At 40.2% G+C, this 20,376-nt stretch overlaps 1 protein-coding gene and 1 long non-coding RNA gene across 2 annotated transcripts in view; both read left to right on the top strand.

The window, feature by feature from the left end:
* The window catches only part of LOC134173055 (uncharacterized), a 314,635-nt gene that overhangs the window by 171,408 nt on the left and 122,851 nt on the right, over positions 1 to 20,376 (top strand). The gene's annotated exons all lie outside the window — the stretch shown is intronic.
* CISD2 (CDGSH iron sulfur domain 2) lies at positions 12,124 to 19,762 on the top strand. Its single transcript, XM_062636716.1, has 3 exons — positions 12,124 to 12,284; positions 18,230 to 18,441; positions 19,421 to 19,762. The coding sequence occupies exons 1-3, from the start codon at positions 12,182 to 12,184 to the stop codon at positions 19,508 to 19,510; spliced, it is 405 nt and encodes a 134-aa protein (XP_062492700.1). The 5' UTR covers positions 12,124 to 12,181; the 3' UTR covers positions 19,511 to 19,762.

The raw sequence follows: 20,376 nt of genomic DNA, 5'->3' as shown, positions 1-20,376 counted from the left end.
ATTGGTTACAAACTTCCTGAACTTTTTCATTTTTGTCATCTCAGGAGATTTAGGTACTTAACAGTATTCTAGTTCTACACTTTTAATTATTATTTGAGATTAATGACATCTTAATATGACTATTAAAAAGTTTTGTTTTGGCTTGGGATTCACATTTTACTGTATAATGAAAGCAATGCAGAACAGCACAAACATACTGTTGACAATGTGTAATTTTCCCTGCTAATTTTAGACAACAGGAATTGTTAATCTGGTAAATCAAGTTCTGTTTGTGTGCCTTTCAACAGTTACATGTTAAAAGCAGTATCTGTTATTAGCATTTGACTCCAAAGAGAATTTAAAATGTATTGGGATAGCTCTTGTTTCTAGCCATTGCTCAGAACTGGGTTTGCATATTTTGGTCCAGTGTACCTTTTTAGACAAACACTTTATTACACTCACTGGTTGTTTCTTTTAAACCAAATCCATCAATTTAAACATTCATCTTTAAATGTACTTGAGAAAAGGAATAAAGCATATTGACTTGTGTAGGAGTGACAAACAAGACGCATGCTCACAATTCTGTGGCCACTTCTGCAAGTCACAGCACACGGTCCTGCTTGGGTAACATTCTGCTGCTCGCTCTCGCTTCTTTTTTCCTCAGAAAGGTGAGGTAACAATCATGTATTTCCCCCTCGGTGGCTGGAAATAAACAAACTCAAATAGATCTTTTACTTCAGCAGAAATACTCAGGCAGTTAAGGCCTCATGACCTTAATATACTAATGGGCTATACACAAAGAGTTTCTCACCTTTACCACACACAGCAAGTGTACTATAATGCTACTTGCACACAGTAATATTAGATGCAAGAGGCACAGATGATGGTTACTGAATATGAGCATTGCACCTTATTGTGGAACTACCCAGTCTATTTGGGTTTGCCTCATTTTAATTTGATTTTTGAAGCTAATCCTCAGAAGGGGCTGAAGAGAGGTATTACCATGTCTAATCCTCATACGGTAGTAAAGTTGGTTAGATGTTCAGTGGTTTATTCTGCAAAATAGCTCAGTACTTCAGTTTGCACAGAAGTACTGAGAACAGACCAGCTCACTTGACCTCCCTCCTTGAATTTTGTTTTCTTTATCAAGTATGGCGTTACAGAGTCCTGTGCAGCCACTTGGCCAATAACCTCTCAAAGGCTGAACTGGCTAGTACATTTCAGCTGCTTTGTGATGGTCCAGCAGAGCAAGCATGAGTGGAGATTGCCTTGATATGTTGTCATAGCACTTTAGCTTCAAGAGGGCTTGAGGGAGGAGCAGACCAGCCTTAGTTTGAAGGTTAGTGTAGTATGCTCACACATGAATGTCAGGTTTTCTCTTCCACTTGCACCAGAGCAGCTTTTTCTACATTCTGAGCATGCTATTCGACCTGTCTTCAAAACAGCTAGAGCAACCAAGCACCCTGGACACTAAGCAGCATTCCATACAGGATGCTTTAAAAAACAGAGAGGAAAGAGAGAAACAAGATGCAAAGTGTGTAAAAAAAAAAATACTCCTTTTTAGCTAAGAAAAAAAAAATTACTTCAGCAAAGACAAGACACTCTTACTAGTCCATCCAGTAGATCATTATTAGTGCTTGTTTGGAGGAGACAAAACACAACAGCTTTTGCTGCTGCAAAACAAAGTGCCATGAAGATGAACAACAACAGCTTCCCCCTGTTTGCGTGTATTACCGGGCCTCAAATTTCAGCATCCTGTCCAACTTGTTTTTCCTTTAATTATCATAAATCATGCTTGCAGTCAAATCCCTCTTTAATCTGGCCAAAACTCACCCTATTGGGGCCCTTTTGATTCAATGCAGACCACAAACAGTAAGATCACAGAAGAAAGCTGATAAGACTGTTCCATCAGCTTTTTTAACACAAGAAATAAAAAAGCTGAATTTGCTAACCCACATGCCATTACATGACAGTGGAAGAAAAACAGGTTTAGGGATGTCACTGAGTTCTACCTGATCTGTGCTTTAAATATGAAAGGCCAGCAGCCCTTCCTGCGTAGCTGGGGCTTCTCCCCTTCAAGAAGGACAGCAAGATCACAGTTGCAGCCTTTGTACTGTGTGCTCAGTTCTCTGGCTTTTACACTGGGGAGATATCACTCCTCTTAAGAAGAGGCAGCAAAATCCTTCCACATCTGGAGTCCAACCCAACATCAGTATGTTGGGTAGCAGCTAAGGAATATTAGATAAAAAGTAACTTTGTCTCAATATTCTAACTTGGCAATTATTCATCTCCCATTGTTTCTTCAACAGCTTCTCTGACATTCTCACTGAAATAATTCATAAGCTATTCCACGTTTGTTTTGAATAGTTGTACTCTTTTGTTTCACTGCTAGGTCATGGGGCAAGACACCAGGTCCCTACATTAATCCATTTTACGCTGTTGCTGCTTTCTGTAAGGAGTTGTAAGACCTAATGTTTACGTCCACATATGAGTCTCAGTGAAAAGCTTGAGCGCTTTGTTGCATAATGCTAATGTTCCGCAGCTTGCACGAGGTTGTGTGGGATTTGCAAGGATATAAAATACTTAAGTAACTTACATTGACATCAGCAGACAAAAGTTCCCCACAAAATCTTCCAGTCATCAGGATTTTGTTCTGCACTTCACTGTTTAGCCTCATAGTGACAGCACAGTTTTCTTTCAGTTAGAGAAGATTTTTCTCTTCTTTTGAGATCCTTACAGAAAATAAGAGCTATTTGACAAGAAGAAAGTTTTGACAACATAAAATGCATGATGCTATTTTCACAGGCCTAAACAACGAAATCTCTGAAAACTGCTGCAGGATATTTATTACTATTCATACAGAGCATTCATTTTTTTCCCAGCAAAACTGCCATTTGATCTAAATGAAAAAGATATTCCTCTCAAGTCAGCAGCAGTTTGCGTCAACAAGAATGTTCATTTTCTGTGCTGATTCAGCTCTATGGATATCGAAGCATGAAAGTCAGATGAGCACGTGCACAGCATAATTGCAGTGCCAACTTTGAAAAATGAAAACTTTTGTTGGCATGCAGTTACTGTCTTTGTTTTCTTCTTTCAGATGAATTCTTTACATTCCTGAATAAACATAGATAATTTAAACATATGCGGCAAAATAGCATCTTAAAATAGGGGTGTGAAGGGCAGCATAATTAATCACAGTTACTAAAATAAGATAACACAGGCTGAATTCAGCAGGTGGAACACCTCTCTGGAGCAAACCAGTAGTTTTGGTAGGCCAGGATACATCCATTGGAGGTCTCTTCAAAAAGGTGTTTAATGGTGACCTACTTTCACCCATCCCTTTAGAGGTGGTTGCGTCTCCTTGTTATACCCGTTTTTTGACCCCTTGGGCTGTGATCAGACTGCATACTAAGTCTGTAGGAGTTACACTGTTACTGAAAATGACCAAGCTCTTACAGCAGTTTTCAGCAGTACTTAATTTGGCCCATTGTGTTTACTAAAGCACACATCAAAGGACTCCGTGAGGCACTTTCAAGATACATCTGTTTAATACTTTGACTTAACTGATTACTAGTCAGATTTGGACCATCCAGATTCAGTTGCTCCTCCAATGGTTGATCCAGGATGCAGATGTACTCAACCTTTGAGGAGTCTTGGGTTCAACAAATTATTTGACCAGTGTACCTAATACACTATAGAAGCTGCTAACCCAGATAAAATGTTAAGGCTTAAAGTTAGTAAGGATAGCTAACATATTTTACAGGCTCCCTAGTATAGGCAAGGCTGCTCAGACTTCACAACATGCTGTACAGCATCCTTGCACACGGCCTGCGGCATGCTAAAAACAATTTCCATTGTTTGATTAGTATTACAGGGAAATAGTTAGCCTGAGCTAATCAAGACACTGATGGGGTACCTTATATTGAAGTATTTTACAGCCACCTTTTGTCTTGGGAGGTTTCCCTACAGAGATCGGCCGGTGTTTCTAGAAGACCTGGGACAGTGACCCTCGCTGGGTTAGAAGCCCTTTGAACCACTGACATCCCAAATAGCCCACAGCAAGGTACACTTCTTGGCTATTCCCTCTTCTGAGGCAGTCCTGTTGGTGAATCCTTCACATATTTGTAGCTAAATAAATATGACACTTCAGCAAAGGTAGGAAGCTGATTTTGTCACTTCATTTTGAGGCTTTTTTTCCTTGTAAAACATTCTCTCCCCTCTCCCCCCTGTCTTATATAAAATAATGTTCTTTCCCTGGGGAAATTATTACAGTCTTGTAAATTGCTGTGGTTTAATTGTTTGACACTCTATTGAATTAATTTAAAATACAGAATTGAGTAAATAAGAAAGTCCACCGAAATATTTCAGTGTTTTTTTGTTTTGTTTGTCTTTGAACTGGCAGGAGTATATGCTGTGCATTTAGACAATGGATTTAATTAGCTAACTATCATGTGGTACTAGCAGTCATTTTACTTTTCTTTTTGACCTTTTGAACAACCTCATCCTTAAAGAGTTGGCTCATCTTTCCAGTTTTGGTATGTCCCAGTTAACCAAAAGACGTCTAAGAGCTCGCTTAGACCTCAAGTATTCAGGTAATTACAGGCAAATATATCTCTTAGAAGGAATATTACTCTTGTTTGCTGTCATGTTGTAATTTGGAAATACTGTTGATGACTGTAAATCACCAATACTGAAATTAGCCAGTTATTACACTATTCATCATTATGGTTAAGGGGGATGGATCAGGGCACTGTTGCTAAAAGAGTGGGTCGTGACACACACAGTAGTCATGAATCACAGGCAGGTGTTGGCAAGTTGTTGAAAACTGTGCAAATTATAAAGCAAAGGCAACCTAGTTTCTGTGCTCCTGGTGACTTCTGTTCTTCAAGGTCAGCATGCTTTTCAGCCTTTCAAGAAATACTACATACATTTGTCACTTTTACAAGCAGGTATCAATCCAGTTTTATAAAGACAATGAGGGTTGAAACTTTTTTTTTTTTTTGCAATTTTCAGCTTGAAAAAGAAAACCAACTCAAAAAACACTGGCTTAAGGACAGTGGGATCCAAGATGCTACTCTTGTCAGTAACAGCAATTTAAATTCAAATTAACAGCAAAAAAAAAGATGATTTCTTAGTCTGCTCTTCCTATTTGTTGCCTATACTAAATGATTTTACGATCTCAGTTTAGCTCCCATATTAGAAATACAAACACTGCTGCAATTAGGCATGGAGGACTCAAGAACTTGGAAACTAATTTACACACCTACCCTTACATCATTCGGGATATTTGACAGTATCAAATCATACTGGACAGGCAATTTGAGGGACTATGTGTGGCACTCACTTCTACCATACTCATTTTCTCAATACTGACAACATTTCTAGCCCTGGAGCTGTCAAAATAACTCACATAAAAGTGTAAAAAGAAAAAAAAATATAAAAATAAATTCCTCTTGGTGAAGGAGGTTAAAACGTTCTCCAGCATCTTAATAAATTAACTACAGACATCTATGGCAACACTTATTTTCAATAAACGACTAGAATCTTTTACTGGTTTCCAAAACCACTCCCCTAGCATGCTGATGAATGCCTCTTAATTACCATGTATTTATTTTTAATATAATTTTCACCTTTCACAGTCATTAGGCTTACATTTCTGGTAAAGTAAGCTTCGTAAGCTTTGAGGTGCTATGTTTATATCCTACTTTTTGTGCTGGTTGGTTTCTCTGATGATTCAAAGGGAAAAAAGAAACTGATTTCAAAGAAGTATTTCCAGACCTTCCAGCTGCCTGTACCGGTGTGAAGTACAGAATTTCTATAAAATTCTGGCAATATCTTGACAAGTAAAGCAAAGAAGTAACTTACACATCTTCTAGGAAATAGCCAACTACCTGGGTCTGGAAGCGCGCTGTGCTATAGTTAACCTGCAGTCCAGAGGACAAGAAGAGCCCAGAAAAAATAGAAAATAAAAAGCATTGCTAAGCTAGGCATTAAAGAGGCTATATTAACCTTGTTTACCTGCTGTAGTACTATTCCATGTCATTGCCTTGGAATCAAGATAGCCACTTTTTACCTGCTTTCCTCTCCATCCATTATATAAATATATGTTTGTTTTCCGAAATTCAAAAGGCATGATATTTTGGGGGGTTGAGTTTGTTCTTTTATTGCTCCTCTTTATTCTTGCGAGACGACAGAGAAGAACTGTGCATTACTGTCAATGCCACACCTGTCTAACCTTGAAAAGAGGAGAGACAGGCTCAGAAATCTCCACATCACTGTTGTTACAGAGCAGCCTGGGAAGGAATGACAAACTGCTGTTTTGCTGTGGTGTCAGTAGTGTCATGACACAGGAAGAACTTAAGAGCAGAGTGCAGTCATATTGCAGAGATCATGTATTCTGTCCTCGGCAGAGGAAGCTGGTAGTTATTCTGTGCTATAATTAGCCCCTGCCAATGAATGCACATTGCATCACAGGACTTAGTCTTGTGGCATTCTCACCTTTGCCTTCCAAAATGAAGGAAACAGCTTTCAGTGACAGCTATTATGCCAAGGGATTAAAGTACTAAGGGGACAAATATACCCTTAGTTGCCTGGTCAAGGATATACAGTCATACTGACAGCAAAGATCAATGCAGTTTAAAACGGAATGGTAGGTGGTCTTCTGCTGAGAATATATTGACATATAAATAGCTTCTTTCCCCTGGAATTCCCATCATAAGAGAGCAGCTTGTAGTGTTTTGATAGTGTTTTTATTTCACGTATGTTCATTTAGCAGCATGCACTTCCTAGATTATGTCAGCTTTGTCCTCCATAGGTCCTTTATTGTAGAGGAGGATGTATCTGTTTTCCATCACTGTGGCTTCCTCCCAGGGGATAATCTGGTGATATTGCAGCCTGCTTTATTGCAACAAACCAGGCAGAACCTGACACAAATCAGTAATGTATCTGGCCTTCTATGAACACATTAGTGAACCCTAAGGATATTTGTTCTGATCTGAGTAAAACTGTTGTGAATTAGCAACTCCCTGGAAGCCAATTAAGTTCCAAATCTGCGCAAGTCTGTATGTGACCAGCGATCAGATCAGTCTGGATCCTAATAAGCAGTACATATCGGAGAGATTTAAGTTAGTTATAAGGACGAAATTCTTTACTGTGAGGGTGGTGAGGCACTGGAACAGGCTGCCCAAGGATGCAGTGAATGCCCCATCCCTGGCAGTGTTCAAGGACAGGCTGACATAGGCTTGATACCTAGTGGGACATGTCATGCCCATGGCAGGGGGGTTGGAACTAGGTGATCTTAAGGTCCTTTCCAACCCTAACCATCCTATGATTCTAAAAGACTGGATGATTCATGCAGTGGGTCAAAATTTAAAACTCATTGCAATATTACATTTACTGTGTGCTTTCTTGAGCATCATTGCTGTTAGCTGACTGATGTTACCTACAATAGCTTCATGTCACACAGTTTGTTACTTTCTATGCTTTAAATAAAGGCAGTTGAAATCAGTAACTGAGTGTAACCAAGTGAATATTCACAGTTTGTGATATTTCTGCAAATACAGTAGCTGTAGAAACCGCTACTGTGGACCAGTGCTAACCGTTGCATAAAAAGACAGTTCCAGCCTGGAGAAAACATACAATGTAAGTATAAAGTAACTGAATTTTATCTGGGGATATCTCGGAATTTAGCACTGAATACACCTCCACTTTCTTGAGTTCGGAAGTTCCTCAACTTTGTTCCATACACAACTTGTGTAACATTTCCCACTTCCTGGCAGTAGTAGTCAGAAAAAATAATGAAGACCTACTGTTTTAATTTAAAGTTAAACCTGTTGCTGAGAGATCAAAGCATAGTATTTTTCTTGAATAAATAAAACCTGTGTCTACTGCTCTGTTCTGTCATACATAAAGTTGCCATGTCGGAACTTGATCCAATTCTTAGAAATCTTGCCATTTCGCTTTACATTCCTGTATTCACTGTTTTCCACAAATGAATTTACTACAATCTGTGACAATAAATAGCAAGACACAGGGAATTCAACAATTATACATGCTATTAGTAGGACACTGCAGTTACTTAAGTAATTACCCTAGCACCTGCTTTCAAAATGTAACAGTTACATTCTAAAATTCCTGGACGTTTGTTAGATTAGAAGGTAGTATCATGGCGTCAGAGTGGTTTGGGTTGGAAAGGACCTTAAAGATCATCTAGTTCCAACACTCCAGTTATGCTATACAAAATGACCCTATTAATTCTATTATAAGTGTGATTTGTTTCCTTTACTAATTTTTCTCTCAAATACTCTGCCTACCACAGAACACTAGGTATTTTCAATAAACACCAGCAGAAGTCACCTAAGGTGCCAGGTTTCAGAGTTAAGTGAACGCATGACAATCTCCACTTTCTTCCAAAGGCAATTAAGCTTCTGGATGTAAAAATAAGAAATGAAACCTTAACCTTCATGCAATGCAATTGCAACTTGTTTAAGCATAAAAGAGAGGAAAGTAACCTTATATATACAGTCTTAAGGTTTATGTTTTTAAGCCAGACTACTTTTTTTTTTGAGATTCAATTATTTTATAGTTGGATGTTGAAAGTGCTGCATAACTAACTGATGGAGCTGGAGCTACCCCATGACACGAATCGCAGCTCCTACAGCCCTTCTGGGGTGCAATGATTTTGCTTACTTTTGGGGAACTGGAAGAGAGGGAGATCTTTGCATACATCAGGGAGAGCAGCAAATCAAAGCCCATTGTGAAATGAATCAAATACAAAGGGAGAGAGCTAGCTTCTTCCTAGACAGAAGCTTGTGTTTGCTGATTACACAAGCCAGCCCTCTGGTGACAGGATAGTTTTAGTTGACAACAGTGCTTTTTGCCTGCTGCAGAGATTATTCTAGGCATTCAGCATGGAATACAGCAGTGCCAATTCCAAGAAAATGGTTTAAGAATATAAGATGTCCCGTTGATAGAAAACCTCATTACCACGAAAGAGTGCTGAGCAAATTATTATGCTATTTAGGCTTGTTTTAGAGATGGAAAGACTGCGCGTCTGCTGCCTCAGAACCTTTCATCTTTTATCCTTACTGGGTGTACTTGGTAAAATAAAATAATTTATAAATGTTCTTTTCCTCTGCAAAATCTTAGTGTTCCAAACAGAGCAGTATTATCTCATTTTACAGCTCAATGAAAGGCACAGGAAAATCAAGTGATTTTTGAAGGGTAACAAGGAGGAACACAACCACCTTCTTTTCACCTATGCTCAATCCGCTGAACCAGGACCAGCCACTCCACTGCAAGCTGGACCAGTTCAGATGTGCTATAGTGACATGAATTTATTCTGCCAAGCATGATCTGCATCTGCACCACAAGGTTTTCTACCATTCTTGTCAAAGCATGTGTAGTAGTAAGGTAATTGGGCTGGTCCTCTTTTGGGCTGTGCTTTGGGACTTCCACGCAAAAGACTAGAGCTAGAACTATGCAGATCTGTAGATCTCTACATGTGGACTCCATGCTCCATCTCATCTGGAGCATTTCTTGCTAGATGAAAAATTCCAGTGATAGAGGATACTTACTGCTGAAAGTAATAATCTTATTCCAGTACTGATGACCTAGGTTTTGTTCAAGTATTGATGCTTGGGGGTTTTGTGCTGTCATTTTTATTACAATGACTTCTGTATATCCTACACAATACCAGAGTTTCAGTTGACAAATTTAGCATGAAACAGAGGCAATCTCTACTTTTTAACAGTTTACAAACTGAATCTAAATATGCAAGAATGAATTGTTGCATATTACTCTCCCCCCAAAAAGGTAGAAAACTTTCCAGATACCCAACAGTAATGAGATTTGAGGCAAAGTGGAAAAGGATGCTGATACAAATCCTGAAGAAGCAATCTGCCTGTGGAATAAGAATGTCCACATAAGGTGTTAAATGTGTGTAACAGGAGGAAGATGTCACACCTGCTTAGTAAACCTCCTGATGTTGACTGATCTGACCCCATAACGTGGTTCCTGAAGATGGGACTACTGTGTAAAATCCTGTTTTTCTTCTGGAGGACCGAGCAAGCCTGCAGCTGACATTTTCCCCCTTAAGTGAAACAAGAAGTATGCAGCCAAGTTGGACAGTGAGCATACATCTCCTATGCTCCAGTTGAAACTGTTTTTGAAAATACCATCTTTTGCCTCCCCTAAAGTTAACAATCTCATTCAGGCTTAATTTTCTTTATAGTTTTCCCATTATTTATGACTTCAGCCTTCCATATATGGAAACCATTCATGGCTCATGTCAACTGATGCCTATGCAGACAGGCGAGGCAGTGAGAACGGCTCCTCTCTGCAACATGTGCAGATTGCCTAGCAGTGTGCTGAGTGGAGCACTGATCAAAAGCAGCAGAGTGGGGCTCAGGAGCTTCAGTGATATGTCAGCTGTGCTCCCAGTATCATGGCTAGCATCCAGAGAAGGCTGAAACAGCAGAAGAAAGGGAGGAGGTGGCAAGGACAGAGGCTCTCAACTTCAGTGTGAAACTGATTCAGAGCTGGAGGATTTACCTTATATATCTTCAGCTATATATATTCTTCCCTCAGCAAGTTTCACAAACAAGGTTACATCATGACATCTGATGTGTAATCTTTACAGAGTGATTATTCTGCATTTTGAGCATTCTGCTCTTTCATTATCTTGTCTAATAGCAGGCATTTGCCTACACCAGAAGGAATCATCTTAGGACATCAGACATAGTCATTACAAGGATAAACTTAGGTGAGGTAGGGAACTAAGATACTCTGAGATCACAGGAATATTCTTGCTAGCTAAGTAAGATGATTCATCAGGAAATGTTAATGTAAGGTCACAGTATTATTCAGACAAGAAGCACAAACAAGGTGGATTTGTTTGTCTCAAACCTAGCTTTCAGTATTTGGAGCTTTTACCTTAGCTCTTTATGGTGATTTTAACTTTTGGTTAAGACTGTCCTGAATCGGTCATTAAAGCAAACCAGTAAAAGAGATGTAGCACTGCATTTATCTCAGTCAATACAAGGCAAACACAACTGTGAGTAGATTCACCCAAAGACAAACCAGTGAGTTCATCTGACTCAAAAATACCTATATTACTCTTTCATTGCTTTGCTGAACCCTATTAACTTATCCCCAAACTTCTTAATTCTGGGATGGCGGGGAAATTGCACAGCTGATACAGGCAGATATGGCGCAGTTTCCATACACTGAAGAACAGCTGTGTTCCTGTCAAAATCACATAAGGAAATGTGTCTTCTGCTTCGGCTTTCCTGAAGATAGTCATGCTCTGTGCTATATGCTATCAGCACTTGATGGATTACTCACAGTAGGAAAGAATCTTGAACCAAATGGTGCTGTACTCGTGACCAAAGGACTAATGCAAGAGTCTTCAGGTCTGGCTGGATTATCTAAATTGACCTGGAATAGATACATATTTCCTATTTTCTCCTCCTGGCTACAAAGGCAATTTTGTATGCCAAAACAACCAGTCTCCTTGACATAAAATTCAATAAAACTAACTGAAGTGCTCAAAGACAGAGCTTGTTCTGCACAAACTACTACCAGACATGAGGCAGATGGGCTTCTTTGTGTAATATTAATCCTCTCAGTACTCACATTATCCCACCTCAAAAGAGTTATGACACCACATGAAAAACAACATCCACATGAAGAAAAACTTCCAGTCCTTCACTTCAGTGTTTTTAAGCCCGTCGACATGAAACACAACTTCAACACAACAGGATGACGACACATTACATAAAGCCTATAAAACTTAAGGCACACGTTATTAAAGCCGCACTCCCTCACCTCCCTAGCTGTACCTTCAAGTGGGACCAGGCCGGACAGCACCACACACCCGCAGCACGGCGCTGCTCCCCTCCGCTCCCCTCAGAGGGGCACCTTACTCCCGGAGGCGCCATAACGGCTCCCAGTCCCACCCTGCCCCTGCCCGGCCCGGCCCGGCCCCACGGCCTACCAGGCTCTGCTGCAACCGTCACCACCCCCTTCCGGCTGTGACGCTCCCCACGCAGCGCCCGCCGGAAATGCGGCCCGAGCCGGGGGGAACCGGCTGTACCTCTGGCGGCGCATGCGCTGCGGGAGCGTTGCGGTGCAGGGCGCTGGCCGCCGTGGAGGGGACGGTTGGTAGTCACAGAGCGATATCCCCTCAGTCGTGGTCGCCGCCATGGTGCTGGAGAGCTTAGCCCGCATCGTCAAGGTACAGCTGCCCGCGTACCTTAAGCGCCTGCCGCTACCCGAGAGCGTCGGCGGCTTTCTCCGCCTCACAGGTAGGTGGGGGGAGCGGCGGGGCCCGGACCTCCTTACCGCTCCTCTGGCCCCGCGGGTGGTGTGGGGAGCACGGCGGGGCCCGGTTGGGCGGCGCGGTTCATACCCGGAGCCCGGCGTCTGCTTGGGTTCCCGGCACATGCCCCGGGGCTGTCCCGTGGCGGGCTGCGACTTCCACTTCTGGCTGCGGGCATTGCTCGCTTTCTCCCTACCGTGCTGAACCGTTAATCAGTTACAGAAAGGGGGAGCCTAAACGTTAAACGATTCGAGCAGGAACATTATCCGTAAGGACGTTCAAGATATCTTAAGAGGTAGATCATAACCGTCAGAGTAAAATGTAGTGGTAAAGTAAAACGTACCAGGCCGCTCGGGCCAAGCTTCTTTGCGCTGTACTTAAAATTCCTCTCTGTGCAAGTACCAGCAAGTCTGAAGCTGTGCACGCAAAGAAAATGGGATTCTAGCTGAAGGCCTAAGCCGCTGCCTCTTCATTTGCTTAAAAGGCTACAGAGCTCGTCTGTACGGATAGGAAAACCAAACCAACCTGTTTCTGGGACCTGTTACATACACGATGTTATGGGGGGTTATTTAATATTTTTTATAAGTATATTAAGGGTGAAGGAGTGAAAATACTTACTAATCATAGCCCTGTCACACAGTGAAAGAACTACACATAATCACTACTGTCACACAAGAAAAAAGTACTATGAGGATGATGAAGCACTGGCACAGGTTGCCCAAAGAAGCTGTGGTTGCCATGTCCCTGGCAGGTTGGCCTGTCCCAAGGTCAGGTTGGATGGGGCTTTGAGCAACCTGTTCTAGTGGAAGGTGTCACTGCCCATGGCACAGGGCTTGGGTCTAGGTGAGCTTTAAGCTCCTTCTGATCCAAACTGTTCTATGATTCTATAAAATACTAGCAAATTCTTTGTGTTCAGTGCATTTCAGTGCTTTGCAAACTGGAGCTGTCTGAGCTCAGGCTCATCTGTGATAATACAGGCAGAACCTCAAGTAGTGTCAAATGACAAAATTAGTTGGGTGATAATAAACAAGAGGAATGTTCTAAAGGAAACTCTCAGGAAACAGAAAAAGTCTTCAAAGTGCAGAATCAACTTTAGTTGTTTATCTTGCAGCAGTAAGATATATGACTTTAATAGTGCTGGAAAGTGATTCAATGTAGAACAGGCACAATTTATTCAAAACCAGGTTTGGGTACTTTTCCAGCATATTCATACTGCTTGTAAACTTAGTGTCTCATTATCTTTCCCACAACAAGAAGACCTGATTGAAATGAACCGTTCTTCTTTCCCTAGAACTACTCTCTCATCAGAGCATGCTGTTAATTATATTTACCAAATATAGAAATTGAGCTGCTACAAAGCTGGGAGGAAGGGGATACAGTACGCTACAGAACGATGGAGCTTCTCATATTCCTAGCATTTGACAGTTTCCCACTTAAGTCATTGCCCTTTTAACCCCAAGTTGTACTTAAAATTTGTTAAGCTTGAGTTTAATCTCTTCTTGCTTCACTTGTCCAAACATACATTTCTATAACAGGATTATTTGTGCAGCCTCTGTATTTATTCACACTACATAGTAGTAAATATAGTTTATTCTGTAAATCTCTGGTCAGAACTTTTCTTGTTGTAATACAGTTATCAGTGGGGGAGAACTGGTTTGTTGTCGTGTTATTTATCCCCTTTACAGATACTGCTTTGAATTTGGAGGGAGGGTAAGAGACAAAACTGAAACCTTAAGTGGAGACCATACATATGAAATGTCAGTCCCAAAAACATTAAACAAAGGCAAAAGAAGGAACTAAGTCAGAAATTGCTTTGAAACCTGGTGGATTTAAGAAGCATACGTGTAAAAAAAAAAAAAAAAAAAAAAAAAATCCACTGCCACTAGTTTTAAGCGCTTTCTTTGGCTGGTGTTGTGCTAAACGCTCTGAAAATTGAAAAGAGATGTCTCTGTGGCTATGTATTTTTAATTATACAACATTTTTACACTTTAATTTTTTTCAGTAGTCAGACTAGGCTAATATCTACTGTCATGCTTATATATTTTCCCCTTAGGGTGGATATGAATGAAAATGGAGGAAAAAACAGCAAAACTGTACAAGGTGCTTAAAGTTATGGCATAGGGTAAGTGCAACATGGCAAGGCTTTTCAAAAAGGAATCACAGGATGCCGTATCCTAGGCACCTAAATTAATAAGTGATTCTCTCTTAGTGCGTAAGTTATTGAAAGTCATTGAAACCTTATTGCTTATTGGAAGAGTCTTGTGCTTACCTGCGGTCAGAGCTGCTGTCAGTCTAAAGTTTGATCTGAAAAAACAGATTGCTTTAGCAAGTGTTGATTCTTCTGTATTATAGTGGTCTGGTTTGTCCTGTCCTAAAGTCGTAAGCCTTTAAAAGCAGGGGATTCCCAACTCTGGGAGTTACTCTGCAGCAGCAACTTACAGGATCATATCTATTGAATTACCAATGCTGCAGACCATTAGACAGTAGAGAAGACTAGATTAATATTCTTTTTTGTGTTTACTACTACAAATTACAGAGGGGCATATTCTTTGGCAAATGGCATATCAAACATGTCACACATTTTTCTTCTTTTTGGAAAGTGAGAAATAATACTGATTTTAAAACATTTAAAGTGCATCAGTATTTGTCCTTTGGTGGCATCTACTGATGGGACTACTAGGCACCAGCACCATAAAACACTTGCTAGCATAGACCTTGTTTGCAAAGGCAGGCCAGAACCCAAATCTGGAGCAGTGCAGTCCTTTGCTTGTTAGCTCTTTTATTGCTTCTGTAGACCTTCATTAGCTTCCCAATTGATGCCACTTCAGTTCATGTAGTGCATCAGCTGTAGAAACAACAGACCAAAAGTGCAGGGAGAATCCTTTCATGTAGGATATTGTATAGTGTGCTGACAAAAATCTTGAGACACCTATTGTCTGTTGTAATCTCAAAAAATCAGAATGGAAAATTGCTTGCTTGGAGAAAGGGAGACTGTTAACATCCAGTGCAAAACTCTTGAAGGGGAGAGCAATGAGAGAGGAAGGAAAGAATGTTTGACCTTGGTTTTGAAAGTGGATATCTAAATTGTCACCCTGCTGCTGCTCAGAAGCCTCTTTCAGTTTCTTGTAGCTGCTTTACCCTTCCCTTCTCAAGTTCACTGAAATGAACAGTGTTGTCTCATGCTGGTGTTGCTTTTTATCCTAGTACATGTCATTAAAACAGCATAGACATTAACCTTAACCTAGTATGTGGTCATAACTTCAAGGTTTATGTAAGAATCTTGGTGTTACGCCTCTTTCCATAACCATGACAGTCCTGTGTGGGCTGTCTTACATGTGGCCTACATGTTAAGGGGGACTTTAATGTTACAACCTGCTAGGCAAGAAGAGGACAGTTTTTAGATCATCTTTTACTGTACTGAGGGAAAGAAGGGTGAAACCATGATAACAGAATCTGCATAACCCATTTGAATCATGAAATTGTCATTTGCAGAGTGGCTTGCTAACCTACCCATAGTTTTGGCTTTTTATTTGTGTGCTGTTGCTAAAAGGACCTCTCTACCTTCATAAGCTAATAGGCATAGTAAAGTGGTGTGTGGAATCCTCTGTGTTTAGTTTTGTGTAACAATGAGAACACCCTTGAGAGATCCAAGCAAACAACAGAAAACAGTTATTATTAGTTCTGAAGATAATGTAATTGAGTAAGTGAGGAATTTCATCAGCTTTGAGAACATACAATCACAGTTCCAGTCTTCATTTTGACTGGTAGCTAATACTTGTTAAAAGGTTGGCTTGCAGTTGAGCTGTTACTATAAAAAGCTGCTTTTGGGTCTGCATTCTGTGGTCATTTCCACAGGAAGTGAAAGATACCAAATGAGTAGTTGGTTAAAGACAAGCAGGGACCACTTGCTTTGATTTATGTAAGCTGGCTGGCTGGCTGGCTGGTCCCTTTCTGTTCACAATGTGAACTGATAAAGAATCTCCAGAATCACTGTAATTGCTGAATTCTGAGTTATCAGCTGCGAAAATAAAGAGTCTTGTGAATTGCCTTACATCTGCTTCAGAAAGGTATGCATGGCTTCAAAAACACAGAGCAGCTTACAGTTGTAGAAAGATATTATTGCAAATACAAATATTAAATAGTAACCATGATAAATAATATCCTTGTACTTCTTATTCCTGTTTGTTTCTAATTCCCTTTCTAAGAGGTTACAGCTATCATATTCCTGTTTCATTTGGATGAACCCAACTGGTTATGAGCCTCCCATAGACATGACTACTGTTCCGATTTTGATGTCGTATCAGTGAGTTTCAAGCTGTATTGAGATGCCACTTGCTGCTTAGTTGCTGGTCTCTGTTAATGATGCTTAATTGTGATGCAAGACATTTCCTTTTTGTATGTCAGTTTTAGCCCAGTTGTATTCGTCACACACTTGGTAAGTGCCCTGCTTCTGGCTATGCTATGCCTGTTAGAGTGTATGTTCTGTCTTTGGAGATCAGAGTAGCTTTTTAGAAACCCACCTCTTTGCCACCAGACAAGGTAGGTACTCAATTTGGAATTTTTTTTCAGTGACCAAGTGTTTTTCCTCTCTTCTAAAGTAAGTTCCAAGTCAGTCCTTCACGTAAGGTCAGAAAGCGCATTTGGCTTCCTGTTGACATGGTCTTCTGGAACAGTAATGATAGAAGAGACAAACAAGCACTACTATCCAGGAAACTCAGTACTTTGTGTAACTGAAAAAGTTTAAGCATCTCAGCGTTAATTGTTTAATTATTTAGGGCTTACAGGTTGTTGGAGGAACTGAGGAAAGAGAGAAGGATTAGTCTCTTGCAGTAACTCTTAGCAAATTTTGTCAATTGTTGTGCATAGGGACCGCTGTAAGTGCAGGTATGGAAAGACTAGTGAAAGTTCTTGCAGTGCCTTTATCATTTATACAGTCGTGGTGCATTGTATTCAATGTATTCTCCAGAAATTTAGAAAAATGCTCTCTCCTTTATTGCACCATAGTACGTAAATCACACTGGAGTGTTGTCACAACATGTTTTGCTGGAAAAGTGGATCCACCTTCAATATATATAGATCTTAAGTGAGGTGGTGATGAATTACGAAGTCCAGTAAGTCTTCGCACCAGTATGTCTGGAAGATTTATAATGATGTAGCAAGGCAGATAAGCCTGTAGAGGATACTGAGTGTCTTACCTGTTCTTAAAAGAAGTTCCTCATCTTGGCAGAAGGCAACTTTCTGTGGCTTGACTTACCTGATCCTAGGACACTTTGTGTATTGTAGAAATTGGTGGCAGATCCCTGAGCAAACAGAGATCTGAAAATAAAACCTAAAAGACAGGTGAAGGTTTGGTAGTGTTTATTGTGTAATCTCTATAATTTCTACCAAAAGTTTAAAAAACAGACCTTGGAACAAATAAAATGAGGAAAGCTTCAAGAAGCTAAAAATCTAAGAAAAACAAAAATATCAAATCCCTCCAATTGAAAATTGAATTATAAAATATGCTGAATATTCTTCATACACAGAATGTTAAGATAGTGACATTTAACATACTTGCTGCATGTGATTATGCCCAGTTTGCTAGTACACTGTGCTGGTTTACCTTGGGTGAGCAGAACCCCTGTAATTTTAGGGCTCATCATTTCTGTATGCCTTTTATTTGTTTTCAATTTATTTGTTTCCATTGAGTCATCTTCTGTAGTGTTAAGAGGAAATTCTAGGAGTCAGCTTTTTACCTTGGCTACAGTAAAGCTCAGGTTTTCACCTGGGTCTGTCTTTCTTCAGACTTACCCACAGTCTGGTTTGCCCTCAAGAGCCTTGCTGACTGAGCAGTTCCATTCCCTACCCTAAGCCTCAGTCATTTGAGAGTAGCTGATGCTGCACCATACTGAAGTGGTGTCAAGAGCCAGTCTAAGTTCCACCTGTCTTTAGTTGCAGAATGGCTGCGGTTGTTGCCTTTCCTTGGCGTGCTGGCCTTGCTCGGTTACCTCGCTATTCGCCCGTTCCTCCCCAAGAAGAAGCAACAGAAGGACAGCTTGATTAACCTGAAGATCCAGAAGGAAAATCCAAAAGTAGTGAATGAAATAAACATTGAAGATCTGTGCCTCACTAAAGCTTACTGCAGGTGTTGGCGTTCTAAGACGGTAAGACACTTTGTGCTACTGTAGCATTAGAGATTGAAACTTGGATATTTCTATCAGTGCTTCAGTGGTGAATTGGAGTTTTGAGAATGACACAATTCTTATTTTTTTCTCCACTGCAAACCTATCTACATGCAGAAACTGTAGAAACTTACAAGAAACACAGTAGGGTTTTTCTAGAAATGCTTACATGGTGACCACCTCTGAGTAGATTGAAACCAAACAACCCTTATTTAATGTCTGGAAATACATTGCAAGTAATTGTAAGATAACTGTTTTGCAAAAACAATGCATAGAAAGTTGTTCATAGTAGAATGAAAGTAAGGCTGGACATGTGTTGGTGAGGGAGAGCATAACCCCATCTGGTCCAGAGACATCGGTAGGTGACTAGTTGGGGTAGTCCATATCACCCAAATCAACTAGAATGTACATGAACATTTTTCATCTAGCCTCAACTTCATTTCAATGTGCTGACTGCACCCTGGTTTTGTCCTCTCTGGACTGAATGATTTCTTGTTTTAACAAACAAATCTGCCCTGGACCTAAGAAACCTTCTCAAGTATTCTTGCTTCAGACTAATCACTACTGAAGTAAACTTCAGCAGTTACTTCAGCTTTCCTTAAACCGTATCTTCTGGTTGCAAATGATTAAATCTATAAAGAGCACTTTTACTAGTTCCACAATAAACCTTAAGCCATTTGTGACTGCGATGGCTGCTTTGCTTGCTGTCTTTTCATGCAAAAAGGCTTTGTCCCTAACTTTGTGTCTATGAACAGCTATTTTAGGACCCCACAAACTTAGTTACCTATTAGCAGTGTAATGTGTCCTCTGTCTTAGGAGATAGGGAATTTGATATTGAAACAGGATGTAGTAGTAGGAACTAGTGACATTGTCAAAGTGCTCTTGGCATAGTAAGAAATATAAAAATCCCTATGCAATTTTTGTAGAGTTATGCTAATTCCTCATTTATGTTTTCTTCCAGTTCCCTGTCTGTGATGGCTCCCACAACAAGCACAATGAATTAACAGGAGATAATATAGGTCCACTAATACTCAAGAAGAAAGAAGTATAGCAGATGCTTAATCTACTAGATAATGACTAATTAAAAAGTATTTTTATACTGTTGTAGTTGCAAGGGACAGCATTTTATTATGTGATTGGTATGATTTAGTCTAATTGCTGTAGATTTCTTTTTGGAATAAACTGTATTTAGACAGTGCTAAGTCTGTCACTGGTTTGATACTTTATTCTGAGAAGAATTATGTCTGCTTTGTAAAACTGTAAAGTAACTATTCCTGTAAATAAAATTACTTCCTACAATTAAGCCTTTTTTTGTATGAATATGTAATTCTAAAACTGTTGCTATTTCCAAGTACTGTTGATTCTGTTCTGCTGTTTTATTGTTTTATTCTGCTTTACAGGAACAGATTTAAATGCACTTACATTTGAGAGGCAAAAAGATACTAAATTCCTCCTTTGTGAATAGACGTTCACGCAGGTAGCATAGCGCTGTTCACTTAGGCTAGGTTGAAGGTCTGGTCTGTGCAATGCTAAAGTGGGCACTTTGTTAATCTCATGCAAACCAGCCTACCTCAGACAAACACATACCCTCACCCCTAGCTGGTAAGTCTCATACAGCCTACCAGGTGGAGTGCTGCAGTTCCAGACCACATAAATTGAACTATTCAGCAGGTCAGCCACTAATGTTACCTGTTTATGTTGGGCACCTGAGTTGATCGTTCATGAGTTAGTGTAAGGATACCCAGATTTGCTTCTTGCAAGTTCACTTGCACTGTAGCTGCTACTTTTTACAGCAGAGAATTTCATGGGAGGAATTTGTTAAATGACCAGAATGCAGAGCTGAGCTGTATTCTTGTTACCTATTCAGAAAGATTATTTGGGCAAGTCAGAACCTTTGCTGTGGTATGGCTTAATTTC

This window comes from Pezoporus occidentalis, unplaced genomic scaffold (assembly GCF_034315485.1).
Source record: "Pezoporus occidentalis ecotype Australia unplaced genomic scaffold, CSIRO_AGI_Poc_V1 ctg49, whole genome shotgun sequence".
Classification (NCBI taxonomy): domain Eukaryota; kingdom Metazoa; phylum Chordata; class Aves; order Psittaciformes; family Psittacidae; genus Pezoporus; species Pezoporus occidentalis.
This window is presented reverse-complemented; position numbering and strand designations above follow the sequence as displayed.

Bases quoted from the DNA above. Each gene is read 5' to 3' on its own strand.
- CISD2 (XM_062636716.1), top strand. From the start codon at position 12,182: ATGGTGCTGGAGAGCTTAGCCCGCATCGTCAAGGTACAGCTGCCCGCG. The intron at 12,285-18,229 runs GTAGGTGGGGGG...ACCTGTCTTTAG, and splicing joins CGGCTTTCTCCGCCTCACAG to TTGCAGAATGGCTGCGGTTG. The intron at 18,442-19,420 runs GTAAGACACTTT...GTTTTCTTCCAG, and splicing joins GGTGTTGGCGTTCTAAGACG to TTCCCTGTCTGTGATGGCTC.